The sequence below is a fragment of the Prionailurus viverrinus genome, chromosome E1 (genome assembly GCF_022837055.1).
Source record: "Prionailurus viverrinus isolate Anna chromosome E1, UM_Priviv_1.0, whole genome shotgun sequence".
NCBI lineage: Eukaryota > Metazoa > Chordata > Mammalia > Carnivora > Felidae > Prionailurus > Prionailurus viverrinus.
In genome coordinates this window covers 20,575,280-20,590,564 of record NC_062574.1, presented here as the reverse complement: position 1 = coordinate 20,590,564, position 15,285 = coordinate 20,575,280, and the positions used below count along the sequence as shown (strand labels likewise).

The 15,285-nt window shown below is 40.9% G+C and overlaps 1 protein-coding gene across 1 annotated transcript in view; it reads left to right on the top strand.

Moving 5' to 3' along the window:
• MYO1D (myosin ID) overlaps positions 1-15,285 on the top strand; it is a 358,631-nt gene that overhangs the window by 90,000 nt on the left and 253,346 nt on the right. Inside the window, exons 2-6 of the mRNA XM_047833109.1 lie at positions 4,079-4,287; positions 6,234-6,327; positions 8,442-8,607; positions 10,083-10,136; positions 11,601-11,696. Coding sequence (XP_047689065.1) covers positions 4,079-4,287; positions 6,234-6,327; positions 8,442-8,607; positions 10,083-10,136; positions 11,601-11,696 — 619 coding nt within the window. The remainder of the gene's footprint in view (positions 1-4,078; positions 4,288-6,233; positions 6,328-8,441; positions 8,608-10,082; positions 10,137-11,600; positions 11,697-15,285) is intronic.

The following is a 15,285-nucleotide window of genomic DNA, read 5'->3' as shown; positions in this document are numbered from 1 at the left end:
TGAGACATCTGGGAGGTAAGGTGGCACCTGTTTTCACTGCTCAATATCACCTGCTGCAGAGAATTGTACCTGCTTTTTCTCATTTGCCTCACCACACGGACAGTGTAATGCATTACAATTGCATTGTAATTGATTGCAGTGTAAATGCAACAATGTAATGTCTACTCATTTCTTCATTCAGTCCCATCTTGCAACTAACTATTCAGAAGTGCCAAATGGGACTCCTTTTGTCCCACAGCCACCAGCACCCTGAGACTCTGCCATTCTCAGAGAAGATGGTTGGTTTGTCCCCTGGAGAACCGCAGCCTCCTGTGGGGGGTGCTCTGCTCTGGAGCCTGCACACGCACAGGTGCCTGCTCCCTCTCGGCAGCCTCCCACCCCCGCGTCTACTTTTCACGGCACCTTGCAACTGTTCTTCCTAGGTCATGTTTCAGAGTTGAGGCTAGGTGTTTGTCCCCTAGTAGGTAGTTTTCTGGTTTCATTTCATTTTGTTTTGCTTTTGAAGGAGTGGGAACCTGTTGAGGAGATGGGGGGAGGAAGAGACTGGGTGAGGACAAGGTATTGTAGGCAGAATGAACCTGTGGGCAAACCATGAGGTCGTGGTGTCCTTGGGGACCGTAAGTATCTCATTAATGTAACAGCAGGTTGAGACGGAAAGAGGGGATCGGGAGGTGTTGAAGGTGGATGTGTGGAGGGCAGTTAGGAGAGTCAAGAGGAATTTGGAGGCCGCGGCACAAAAGGCCTTGCGTGCCTCGCGTGCCTCGCTCTGAGCTTAGTATATTTCTCTTTCGGTTCCTCATTGAAAGGGGTGTTGTGATCATCTTTGCCAACGTGGTACCTGCCTTCATTACCTTACCTATCATTTGTTAGTATTTATTTGCAACACTTCCCTGCACTTTGTTCATCTTTTAATTCCCAGAGTCAGGCCCAGTGTCTGGCACAGAGTAGATATTGAATAAATATTTGAAGAGTGCATTATAAAAGTTTGTCACACAAGCTTCACACACATAGAGATGCCTTCCTTGGTCTCTTATAAGAGGTGGCTTCACCCTGTTTGTCGCTGAGGATCGTGACACTAGTTCCTCATGGAGGCACACCAACCAGGTGACTACATTACCTTAGTGCTAACTTCATATGCGAGGCTTTCCCAAGCAAATTGGAATCTTGGGTTGGTGTTACTGTGTACACTGGCACCATCTAGTGGTGATTTTAAGCCTTAACCAAACTGAAAGTTTCATGTGTGGTAACCAACCTGAGAGTTTCAAGTAAGTTTTTAACATTTTATAAATTACCGAGGCATTGTATTTAATACCATAATTCGTTGACCTTTTGCCGCTCTCTTCACGATAATATTTGTGCATTTGATGCTATTATGCACGTAGTTTATTGTGTTTTACAAACATGATGTCTAGAAGCTTTGATAAGCAAAATACTCTATTTGGAATAAAATGGAATTTACTGATTAGGCAGACCTGGAATCTTAGAACAGCATTCTAATCTCGTATGTTATTTGCTGTGTCTTATTTCACAGAGTTCCACACCTGTGAGGTAATCTCTTTTTCCCAACATCTTCCTCCTCCTCCCCCTCCCCCTCCTTCCCCTCCTCCTCCTCCTCCTCCTTCCCCTCCTCCTCCTCCTCCTCCTCCTTCCCCTCCTCCTCCTTCCCCTCCTCCTCCTTCCCCTCCTCCTCCTTCCCCTCCTCTTTCCTCCTCTTCTTCTCTTTCTTCCTCTTCTCCTCCTCCTCCTCCTCCTTCTTCTTCTCCTTCTCCTCCTCCTCCCCCTCCCCCTCCCCCTTCTTCTTCTTCCTGTTTAGACAGTGTTTCTAAAACTAAAGAATCATGTCCTTTTAATTCTCATCCTTGAAGACAGCTGTTGAGAATGTCCTGCAAATTTTCAGGTTAAGCCAGAAAGGCTTGGGTAGTGAACCTTAGCCTTTCATTACTTTTGGGGGGTGTTTGAACATGAGTTATGTGGACATTTTGCTTGTGGCTTGTTGTTCGTTGATTAACAACTGAGGCAGGGAATCAGATTACGATTATTGAATTGATTCTTCACATGTAGGGATTATTGTGATTTAAGTAGAAACGTTAATAAAATAAAAGCATTTATTAAAAATATTTTTCATGCAGAGTGTAATTGGAAGCATAGATTAATTGCCCACCCCACCCCCTTTTTTAAGTACTTACTCAATGCCAGGGTGAGAGTGCGGTGCAATTGTCTGTTTTACAAGTGAAACACGTGGAGGTGAAGTGGTTTTACAAGGTCGCACAGCTATCGTATTTGCAGTGTGAGCATTCAGACCCAGATGTAAAGGACTCCAAAGTCTGTGCTTCTAACCACCATGTAAACTTGGCATCCAACAGTTAGGCTTCCCAGGAAAACCACAGTAGAAAAATGCACAGAAAATCTTAAAGTGGTGATTAATAGCTTTTATTTAAATATATATTAGCTATTTAATAAAATCTTGGTTTTAATCTACTGTTGATTATCAGCATCTGTTTGTTTCCACTCCTAATTATAGCCAACAGCCTTCATTCCATTGTGAAGGAAGTTTAAGGTCCTTGCCCTTGTGGTCCCAAAGAATTAGTTATTTCCCTGCTGCTCTGGTCCTCAGCAAGAGTTCTTAAAGATGTGGTCGTTGTCCGGGAACCAGCATTTAGCCCGTCTTGGTGCTCCCTTCCTTCTTGGATGGGAGCTCTGTGTCCTTCCTGTGCCTCTCAGCAGGTGGAGTGTGTTACCAACAACTTGTATAAAAATGTCCATTTGGGTGTTGGCCTAGCTCTGGTTCGTGTGTGTTTATATGTGTGAGTAGTGTATAAACCGTGACTATATATGGGTTTTCTAAGTTTTATATTTAAATGTTTTCTTGGTAAATATAGATACACGATTTTGTGCAGTTGAGTCATACTGTATATGCCAGGGGTTTTCTTTTTCCCCTTTGTTCCTAAAGCTTCCTTCCATCCACCCACACAGCCTCCCTCCTCATCACCCTGTTATATGTAGAAAAGGTATGTGAAACAGAACACGTAGTCTTCCATATTTTTCCATGCTCGTGTAATCACTTATCAAATATATCTATGCACGGTGATACATACAAATCACATAATGGGCAGCATTCCAGAATTTTATGGTAAAAAGGTGGGATCCTGTTAGAAATACTTTATAAAAAAAATACACATACCTTTCAACCAGCTGTCTCACAGAAATAAAAGCACTGAGTTGTAAGATTATGTGTCAGGAGTATTTCCTACAGTATTATTTGTAATAGCAGGAAGGAAGGGGAATGATTGACTAAAGAATGATAATCTACACCATGGAATTTTAGGCCATCATTTAAAACAATGAATTTGAGGGGTACCTGGGTGGCTTTGTCAGTTGGGCATCCGACTTCGGCTCAGGTCATGATCTCACGTTTCGTGGGTTCGATCCCCGCATCGGGCTCTGTGCTGACAGCTCAGAGCCTGGATGCTGCTTCGGATTCTGTGTCTCCCTCTCTCTCTGCCCCTCCCTTGCTTGCACTGTCTCTTTCTCTCTCAAAAATAAATAAACATTAAAAAAATTTTTTAAAATTTTTAATAATGAATTTGATGTATGCCAGAAGCGTCTCCTCTATGACTCTGTTATGAACTTTAGCGTTCTTATTCCTTTACTGACATTTTAGTGCAGATTCAAGAGGGAGCAAAAAAAGAAATGTATTTGGACAGTTTTCTTTATAATTGAAAATCTGGCTAGGTAGATTCCAAGACCTGCTTTATCTTCTGTTTCTCCTTTTACTAAAGCTCTTAGTAGCACCTACTTATCCTTTCATATTTCAGAAATAGGAACTATCCAGTCCACAAAAAATTAAATTCTTTCTTCTTTCCTGGCTTTTAACTCCTACTGGTCTTTTCTGCCAGCAACATCTGAAGGGGCACAACCTAAGCATTGTCTCTAAAATTAAATTCAGAATTAACGAAATGTCAGTTCAGAAACCGTTCCCGGGATATTTGGATTTTCTTGGAAATGAGGCTCTTCGGAAAGACAGTGTTTCTTTGTAACCATAGCTGTTCCTTTTTCCATCTCTTTCGGTCCTGTGCAGATTTGAAAAAGGGCGTATCTACACATTCATTGGAGAAGTCGTTGTTTCTGTGAATCCTTACAAGTTGCTGAACATCTATGGGAGAGACACAATTGAGCAATATAAAGGACGTGAGCTGTACGAGAGACCGCCTCATCTTTTTGCAATTGCTGATGCTGCTTACAAAGCTATGAAGAGGCGCTCAAAAGACACTTGTATTGTGATATCAGGTATTCAGAGGGGATCCCCTGTACTTTCAGGGTCAAAATCCATTTAACTTAGTAGGTACTCAAGGATCCAAACTGTTGAATAGATCTTTTTTGAAGTTAGAAAGGTAAGCAATTTTATTGGAGAAAAAAAAAAGTACAGTGAGCATTAACCAAGAAATCCTTTCTGACCAAAGTGTAGTCTCGGTTCATTTGCAAATACACGTTACGTGTGGATGGGCTTCTGGTCAATTTTGTAGACTGAGCCAACATGCGAGATTCTTCCTCTCACCTCAAAGACATAAAAGTACTGGATAAAATGTTAACAAAAAGTCATTTTAAATAATAGCAGAATGAAACCAAGAAAATGAAGTCCTGAGTTACCAAAAATGAAGAATGAACTCAAAGTCGGATTGGTGAAAGGGACCATATAGGCATGGGGACCAGGGATGGGCTCTCAGAGCCAGAGGCTGGAGCTCTAAAGCCTGAAGAGCAGAGAGACAGGTGATAGACTCTGTGCCCGAGAGCTGGAGCTGACCCCTCCGAGTAAAGCTGAGCTCTTCGAGGAATCTTGTGTAGTAAATTGAGGACAGGGAAAGTATCTGCCCGCTGACCCAGGATGGCCTCTCCCAAAGTGTGGGAATTTATTTTGGTGCTAATAATACCTCACATCTGCATTAGGGGCTTTATACTTTAAAACTACTTTTTTGATCTTCATTCCATTTTGGTTATCAAAACTGTTGGGTGGTAGGACAGTTGTGTTTCTACTTCATAGGTGAGAATATTAAGGGTCAGAGGAGTTATGTAACTTAATGTTGGAGAATTATATCCTAGGACTATGTTATATTAAATGATGAAAGCAATATTGCCTGATTATAAAAGAAAGAAGGGAGCAAACAATCATGTAAGTGTTTAAGAGCAAAAGCCCCTTCCCTCTGAATAACCTGTTACCCCCAAAACTTCAGCAGTAACAGCTGTTAATTTAGTGTTGGTCCTTTTATACATTTTCTCTGTATATTATACATAGAGTCACACATGCATATGAAATTGTATTATAAACATATTACAGAATTACGTTATAAACGCTATTACATGTGTTTTTCCATTTAACAACACAGAGTGGGCACTTTTCCTTAGCATACCTCTACAGAAGCAGGGGTTCTCAAAGTTGTGTAGGATTCCATTGAATAGTTGAATCATTTATTTGCCTGGTCCTCTACTGACAGGCATTTTATTTTCAGACTTTAGCTGTGACACATAGTATAGTCTGCAGAAATACTCCTTAAACCTTTGAAGATTATTTTTATTATTTGATTATATTCATATTTTTAGTATTTCTGTAGTATAAATTTCTGCAGGTGGAATTCTTGAGTCAGGAGGCATGTACATTTAACAATTGGGTAGCTCACTCTAAATTGATCCCTTCTTCCCACATTACACCACCTGTTATGCTCTCTCTGTGACACCATGTCTGGAGCCTGCTGTTTTGTTTTGCTTTGTTTTCACCAAAATTACTCTAACTTTAATTTTCTGGAGGAATTATTTCATCCTCATGAAGATTAAAAGAAATTTGCTGTAGAGAATAAGGTTTTATGAATTTAGCCATGGCCACTGTTTGAGGCACTAGCTTGTTGCTTTTCTGCTATACTCAAGAGTCACAGCTGAGTACAAAGACTTTGGTCTAAGGAATTTGTTTACCACAGTTTATCTCTTGATATTTTTGTGCTAAATCTTAATTTGTAATCTACTTGTTATTTTACTTCTAGAGTAGTTTTACTTCTCTTTCCAACATTTTCAGATCTGTTAGAACCTATACCATGTCAAGATAGGAGGAAATAACTCATAAAAGCAAACAATGAAACGTAAAGAATTTTAAGTAACTAACATCAGAATTTGCAATTATTCTGGTAAAAACTAGCTTCCTCTTGGTTTAAGTTACAGTGTTAAGCCTTGCACAATTTTTCCCCCAGGGGAGAGTGGAGCTGGTAAGACTGAAGCCAGTAAGTACATTATGCAGTACATCGCGGCCATCACCAACCCCAGTCAGAGAGCAGAGGTTGAAAGGTAAGGGCGGAATAAAAATGGGGAGACATGCTGATTGGAGCTTCATTTTCTTTCTTTCTTTTTTTTAAACATTTATTTATTTTTGAGAGAGACAGAGACAGAGCACGAGTGGAGGAAGGGCAGAGGGAGAGGGAGACACAGAATCCGAAGCAGGCTCCAGGCTCTGAGCTGTCAGAGAGCCCGATGCAGGGCTCGAACTTGTAAACCCTGAGATCATGACCTGAGCTAAAGTTGGATGCCTAACTGACTGAGCCACTCAGGCGCCCCATTTTTCTTTTTTTTCTTTTCTTTTTTTTTTTATGTTTATTTTTGAGAAAGAGTGCAAATGGGGAAAGGGCAGAGAGAGAGGGAGAGAGAGAATTCCGGTCAGGCTCCATGCTGTCAGCATAGAGTCCATGAACCCACGAAGCGTGGGTTCAAACTCACGAACCGTGAGATCATGGCCTGAGCTGAAGTTGGACATTTAACCCACTGAGCCACCCAGGCGCCCCAAGGAGACATTTTTCTTAATTGTGACACATCCCACTTATCATTCGGACTTTGCAATCTCCTATAACAAGGATAAGAATGTAAGTTATCTTAATTTCCGTGGCAGCTCAGGAGAATCACTGGCTGGGAACTAACTTCATTTTGTTTTTAAACTCAGTTGGTATAGTAGAGTAAGGCATTTGTAGATTTACTAGTCTTTCATGAGCATATCTCACCAGAGTTTTAAAGATAATTGCCTTGGGGCTCCTGGGTGGCTCAGTTGGTCATGATCTCAACGTTTGTGAGTTCAAACCGCGCATTGGGCTCTGTACAGTCAGCAGAGCCTGCTTTGGATCCTCTGTCTCCCTCTCTGTCTCTAACAAACAAAGATAGTTGCCTTTGTTTACCATAGTGTGGAATCGCCCCTCCCCACATTTTAAACATATACTTCTGTGTGGTGTGTGTGTGTGTGTGTGTGTGTGTGTGTGTGTGTGTGTGTGTAGAAAGAGAGAGAGGAGGTTGTGGGGTCACTTACGGCGGTAGTGGGTTGGCTGCATTCGGTTATTTCAGCGGCCACAGTTACTTCTATAGCAAGCATGCTTGTGTGCCGGTAAAAGAGGAATTCTGTCAGTGAAATAAAAACAAAGACTTAAGGTCTAGCATGAAGTTAAAAAGTATCCACTGGGAGACACTGCTTCCTAGAAAGTTAGCATTCATTGAATAAAGAATGAAGTAACTGATACAATAGAGAGATTTCATTCAAACAAAATGAGCGATTTCTAAACTAATAAAGACCGTCTTTATAATGTATAACTAAAAGCAATAAATTTCAGTGTTTTAGGCTTTACAAACAAGTACTTTTAAAAATTGTATCATTTTCTGTGTCACCCATTCTTTCTCTTGAGAACATATCTTTTTTTTTTTAATTTTTTTTTTATGTTTTTATTTATTTTTGAGAGAGAGAGAGACAGAGCATGAGCAGGGGAGGGGCAGAGAGAGAGGGAGACACAGAATCCGAACAGGCTCCAGGCTCTGAGCTGTCAGCACAGAGCCCGACGCGGGGCTCGAACTCACAGACCGTGAGATCATGACCTGAGCCGAAGTCGGATGCTTAACCGACTGAGCCACCCAGGCGCCCGAGAACATATCTTTTTTTAAAGATTTTTCTTTATACAAATAAAACATGCTCACTTAAACTAAAAATTATAGTCTTTTGTCCCAGGTGGAAGGTCCCTGAAATCCCACTCTGCAAACTCCTCCCCTGTCAACCTAGGAAACTATAGTGAAGTGTACTCTTCCCTCCAGCCTTTTAAGCATCGACTAACGTATGTGCATATACACATACACTCACGCATACACACGCACAGTCCCTGCCACACATATTATTTTGCAACTTAATTTCTCATTCATTAATATGTTCTGTGGACATCTGTCTCCATCAGTTCACACTGTAGTAGGAAAACAGTAACTTTTACCCAACCCTGTTGGTGGGCAGTTAGGGTTGACTGGTTTGTTTTATTGTCGCAAATAACGCGGCTGTCAGCATCTTCGTATGAACCTTTGGATGTGCTTTAACAAAATCTAGTTTTCTAAAAGGCTTGGCCTGGAAAACTCTCTATAAGGACTCTCATTTATCTGTGTTCAAGAGTGAAGAATATGTTGCTCAAGTCCAACTGCGTCTTGGAAGCTTTTGGAAATGCCAAAACCAACCGTAACGACAACTCAAGCAGGTTTGGAAAATACATGGATATCAACTTTGATTTCAAGGGGGATCCTATTGGTGGACATATCAATAACTACTTATTGGAGAAGGTAAAATGTGTTTAACGTCTGAGGGTAATGTTTTCGGGTGCTGAATTTTGTTTAAACCTAATAGTGCTTATACGATTTCTAGAATGACTTCAAAGTAGCTTTTAATCCTACTGTGCCTCCCTTCGTGCTTCTCAGTCAGCTTTCATGACAAGATATTCTCGTTTTGTGTTCTTATTAGTTCTTAGGATATCAGGTTGGGAAAGGCTCGAGCTTTGTAGATAAGGATTTAGGGGCGTTTGTGGTGGGGGCGGGAGTGGCATTCGAGTATGTGCCACCCTCTGGGTGAGGTCTGGCCAAAGACCAAGCCAGGACTAATCAGTTCCACTCTGGTGACACCACCATCTCCCATGTGTCATCTTGTTGTATTCCTTAGTGCACCACAGGACAGCTAGTGGGTCCAGTTTCTGAAATTACACTCTTCTCACAGAATCATGCCCGTATAACAATCTTTTATAACTGAGATATAATTGACCTTTCACATTGTGTATGTTTAAGGTGTACAACATATTGATTTGATATTCCCATCTATATTAATTTGAATCTCATTTTCTTCTGGTTTCTATTTGTAGCATCCTTTATGGCAGTGTAATGCAGTATAATCTAATTTTTAAGTTTATTTATTTATTTTGAAAGATACAGCATGGGGGGGGGGGGGCGGCAAAGAGAGAGGAAGGGAGAGTATCCCAAGCAGGCTCCATACTCAGCATGAAGCCTGACCCGAGACTCAGTTCCACGAGTGTGAGATCACAACCTGAGCCAAAATCAAGAGTCAGGCATTCAGCCAACTGAGCCACCTAGGTGCCCCAGTATCATCTGTTTTTTTTGTTAAATTGAAGTCAGACTGGTCAGGAAATAAGTGTTTTTGTCAGTGTCAGTTACAAAAGGACTGGAAATCCCAGGTATTATCAGTCTTTTTCCAAAATGTTTTAGGGCTTCACTTTATGTACCTAGTCAATCAAAAGGACCCCTTTGAATGAACATACATTTTGAGCCCTCTCAGAGCAGCCTTTTGGGAGCCATCTAAGGCAGGGGCCTTTACAGACTGATCTTGCTCAACTGATTTTCCTACAAGATATAAGGCATTGCTCTGAAATGGCCTGGCATGTGCTCGCTTCGGCAGCACATATACTGAAATGCCTGGCAGACCCTGGGGGGGAGGCAGTGTTGTGAATATTACTCCCTAAACATTCCTTCCTGTTTTCCCACTTCCAATCCTCCTTCCCCCAAAAATTCCATCTTTAGGCTCCAGGTTAAAAAAAAAAAAAAGTTTCATTTTCAGAAAGTTTAGGGAACTCTGTTTTAAGCAGTAAAAAGAATATTAAAAATTGCACAGTGGAGGCCTAGTTTTAGGTGGGTAATCCATGGGGTCTGTTAGGACATTTAAATGCACTGTTGGTATACGATTTCCTGAGAATTGTGGCTTTTTGACCTTGAGGTGCGTTCTCAGATTAACGATTTCATGTGGTGTTTTTTAGTCTCGAGTGATTGTGCAACAGCCAGGAGAAAGAAGCTTTCATTCTTTCTATCAGGTTAGTATTTGCTGTTGTGCAGGTAATCGATCATTTGCCCAGTTGTACCAGGGATGAATATTCTATATCCGGGCTCTGCCCTGTCCTGGGCCTCCATTGTCTCCATTGGCCCACAACACATTACACATGTGCACACGTGCACCCCACCCCCCCCAACTCATATGCTGCTTCTGAGATGTGATGAGCGGGATTGTTATAAAGATCTAGTCACATGACTGACTACCTTGGTTGAGCATCACATTTCTTTGCAATGTAGAGAATAGTTTAATATCTATAAAGGCTTTTGAAGTGGTAAGTTCCGAATATGTTAAATTAATTGTGTTTTATTTTTGATAGAAGCTGTTGTTCCCATATTTGGGAGCCCCACGGATAGCAATACAACTTCAGTTTTATTTTGCTCATGGAGGCTATAAAGCAAGATGATTACTTAAAACGATTATGAACACAAGGGAGGATTGTCTTCTTTATCCCATCAAAGCTGTGATTGCTTAGGAAAAAAATCTAATACGTCTTTTGAGAATGCTTTTAGAGTTTAAGGCAAGATCTTTTAAAATAGCCTTTCTGTTAGCAGGTCTTCATGTTCAGAGAACAAGTATGATACATTATTACGATTTTTAAAGCCAAAAGTAATATAAACCAGTGCTAATAAATAAAGCAGGTGATCCAATGAAGCAGTGCTGTTTGGGATTTGTACAAAGAGAAACTATAAATCAGTAAGATTGATTTCCCTGTGGAAACTGTCTCTGCAGGTAATTGAGCGGTGACAGTTGAAGTTGAATACAATTCAGCGGAGTTCAGTTTCTTCTAGGAACTGCTTTAAGGGTGCTCGTTCGTATGTACAAATTCTGGTGTATTTAGTTTAAAAGATCACTTTTCAAAATCTGATAATTATACCTTTTAAGTAAAACAAAGCATACAGTTTAGTGTAGAGAGTTTAAACATGCTGCCTTCCAAAGGCATGTTCTGTATAGAAAAGCTACCCATATTGTGCTTGTGTTTTTGTTGACGATTCACCATGTTTTCATTCAACTATTTTTCTACCAAATGTAGAAGAGTTATTTTTATTTCCAGAACCCATAACTTCTCCCCAGTATTTTTCCCACTGGATGAAAGTGTTAAAATTGGTCTTTGTTCAACACTGCAGCCATGGTTATTTATCCGGTGGTGCTCCTGCCTTGGATACAGAGATTGATGAGGAGAGGCTGTGTGTTTCCAGTGTGGTTCAGCATGTGACTGTCTGCTGATGCCTCTTACTTCTGTGGCAATATTGACTTTTTCTGAATTCTGAAACGCAACCCGATCCTGTCTAGATAATGAGGCTGTTTAGCAAGTGTCCATCACAACCCACAGGCACCTGTTTGACAAATGACCATAGTAAAAACAAGATTACCATTGTCAGAATGTTTGCTGTAATTGGTTGTGTATGTATCTTACCAATTTATTTCTAATTAAATATTTTTTCAGCTACTCCAAGGAGGTTCAGATCAGATACTACGCTCTCTACATCTCCAGAAATCCCTGTCATCTTACAACTATATCCGCGTAGGAGCTCAGTTAAAGGTAAGGGCTTCTTCTCTGAGTTGTAGAATCAAAGAATGAGAGGGGACATTAAATAAAAGTCTAGTCCAGCCTGATGCCTTTAAGCAAATGAGTGACTCTTTTCTTCTTCTGGTTTTTAAATTCTCTTCACTACGTTGTTGGTCAGCAACTTCACTCAACAACCATTTCTGTATTTCATCACCATCTGATGGGAAAGAAGTTTCTGTCTTGTGATCTTGTGTTTTCTTTGAACTTTTAACCCTATTCTTTTTGACACTATAAAAAGATCGATAGGACAAGGAAATCCACCTCAAAAGAAGATACCGTATGATTTGGCCACAGGCGAGTTAGGAAACAGAAGGAACGTTAAAAGCACTTCGGTTGAAAATGAGAATCAAAGATCTCTATTCACTATTATTTCAAGTATTGATTTTAACGTATACATAGTTTTGTGACCCCTGGAACATTTCTATTCAGCCTCCAAAATTTTCCACTTTTTTCCTCTTCATTTGCATGCGGGTCCTTTGCACTCACATATCAGATGCTTTTCTCCTTTTTTATTTCTAATTAGTTTTCCTGCCGGTCACTTTACAAATAATCCTAATAACATAGTAGTTTGTTGATGGTGGGTTATAAAATGGTAATTACAATATTATCCTGTTTTGTTAGGGGAAAGGTGTATAAATACATAAAGTAAGCTATGGAGGGAAATAGACCAAGGTTTTAATTACTGATTCAGGTTGGATGAGGTTACAGGTACATGTTCTTGTACTCTTTCATATCTTAAATTTCTTCTATAATAAAAAATACATTGCTTTTGTAGTCAGAGGAAAAATAAAAGAATTTATGAAAGGAAAGGATCCAAGGTGTGGGAGGTGTTTGGTTTTTTTTTTTTCTTATTATTATTCATCTGAAGCAAATTATACCTGCATTGCTGATTTAGCCATATTTTTATTGCCATGCATGGAAAGAAATGATATTTAGGCTTTCACGATTAATTTTCCGTTGTTTGACATTCAAGTTGCCTAGTTGTTTTGTTTTGTTTGCTTTTATAGTCATCTCAGAGCATGATGTTTGGGTGAAAGTTAATTGAAAACAAGACAATAGAGGGCAACATTCGAGCTTTGAGCTTTCTGAGAGTAGGTGAGCGGCCCTCAAAGACCAGAAGGGGATTATGAAACCGGCACTTAAAAAGCCCGTGACCAGAGGGGCTCCTGGGGTTTCAGTCCATTACACGTCCAACTCTTGGTTTCAGCTCAGGTCATGGTCTCGTGGTTCCTGAGTTTGAGCCCTGTATGGGGCTCTGTGCTGACAGCTCAGAGCCTGCTTGGGACTCTCTCTCTGCCCCTCCCCCACTTGTGCGCTCTTTCTTTCTCAAAATAAATAAACATTAAAAAAAGGAAAAAGCCAGTGACCAGAAATGTTCCTCTTTAATCAAATTGTCTTATTGACCAAATTGCTTTGGACCCGGTCATGTGGCACCCCCACAGAAAGCCTTTGCTCTAAGCTAAATGTCGCTTGGGTTCCCTTTTCCAAGAGTTTCCCAGTCCTCTTTTCTCTGCCTTCCTTTTTCATCCTAACAGAAACAAAGACATAATGTGTGAGCATAGTCAAAACCTAAAAAACCAAGCACCGGCAGAAAATAAAAATAAATAATAACTAAACTAAATAATAACTAAAGCTTACCATCCAGAGATAGTTATTGATAATGGTTTATGTATATTCTTTTCTTTTCCTTTCTTTTCTCTTCTTTTTCTAAAGATTTTATTTTTAAGTAATCCTTACATCCAATATGGGCTTGAAATCATCACCCCGAGAACAAGAGTCATATGCTTCACTGACCCAGCCACCCGGGCATCCCTGTGTATATATATTTATGAATGGAATCATGCAATAAACTCCGATTAAATAAGCTTGCTTTTATTAAATCATAATCATTAATATCTTCCCATTAACAAATATAAGTTAATAGCATGATTTTAGTAATTATAAAGTATTATACTCTGTGTCACAATTTTACTTAACTACCCTAAAATATAGGAATCATGTATATTGAAGATACTTTGGGTTAAAGGGAAGATAAAACTCAATTAAAAGTCTCCAAAAACAATAAGGAACTTAATTATCTCACAGAACAAAAAACCCTGAGATGTGACAGTTCAGGAGTTGGTTAATTTAATGCCTTCACAACTTCGGTGGGGATCAAGATGTTGTTTGTTTCTTTACCTTAAAACTCCCCCACTTCACTGGATTTGGTTTGTGTGCTTAGGCTGATCTTCCTCACGGTCCCAAAGTGGCAGCAGCAGTTCCAGGAGTCACAGGCAGAGGAAACGTTCCTGGCTTATGTCCCGTTTTAGCTAGGGAAACCTCATGTCTTTCTTACTGACCAGAATAGCATCACAGGCCCATGGCTGTGCAGTCACCTGGTCAGAGGAACAGGATCACTGTGATTAGTTTACACCAGTGAAGATTTACCCCTGGAGGCTGGGGGAGCACCAGTCCTGAAGGACACGTGCACTTGGAGAGAGGTGAACAGATCAGGGTTCTAGCAGCCCACACTTCCCCAAGTAGGACATTTTTCCCCCAAGTTTCTATGCAATTCCAGCACAGTTGCAGCTTCTAATAATACTAATATCTGATACTTGTCAAGTGCTTTTTATGTGCTAGCAACTAAGGAGGCATCTCACGTAATTCTCATTCGGTTCTCATGGCAACCCTGTGAGAAATGCGTTATTATGCCCATTTCACCCATGAGGAAATTAAGACTAGATGAAGTTGAGTATCTTGCCCAAGGTCAGAGAACCAGGAGGTGGAGGAACTTGCCTGGCTGCATCCTGGGTAGTAGAGGAACATGTACTCAGAGACCCCTTCCCGTGTCCGTCCTCACGAGATGAGCATTAGGGCAGCTCCTTGATGTCCCGGCCAGAGGAGAAATTCACCCAGGAGAGGACCAGTCGGGCTCAGGCCCTCTGAAGCTGCTGCTTTGGGAAGACTTTGGAGATGGGCAGCTGACCATCACTTCACTGTGAATTTCTGTAGACGTGTTTGTATTTCCAGCCTGATGGCTGCAGCTCCTCGAGACTGGTGATTTGTCTTTGAACCCCTGTCTTATTCTGATTGGGCCGCTACAACAAAAGTGCCAAAAATTGGGTAGCTTTTATACAACTTTATTTCTCACTGTTCTAGAGGCTGGGAAGTCCAAGATAAAGGTGCCTGCGGATTTGGTGAGGGCCTCCTTCCTGGTTTATAGATGGAGCCTTCTCTGTGTCCTCACAGGGCAGAAGGGATGAGGAATCTCTGGGGCCTCTTGTAATGGCACCGATCCCACTTCTTGAGGGCTCTACCCTTGTGACCTAATTACCTCCCAAAGGTCCTACTTTCTAATTCCATCACCTTTGGGAGGGCGGGGGGTCATGATTTCAGCATAGGAATTTTGGAGGGATACAAACATCCAGTCTATAGCAACCCCCCAAATCAGGTAGATCTGATGTGCTGCATGCTTGTAAAAAAGTGGTTGTGATCCCAGAATATTCAATAGCCAGCTGAACGATTGAGGCAGGCCGGTTTGCTTTGGGGGGGACCTGCTTTTCCCCACCTGTGAAATAAAAAG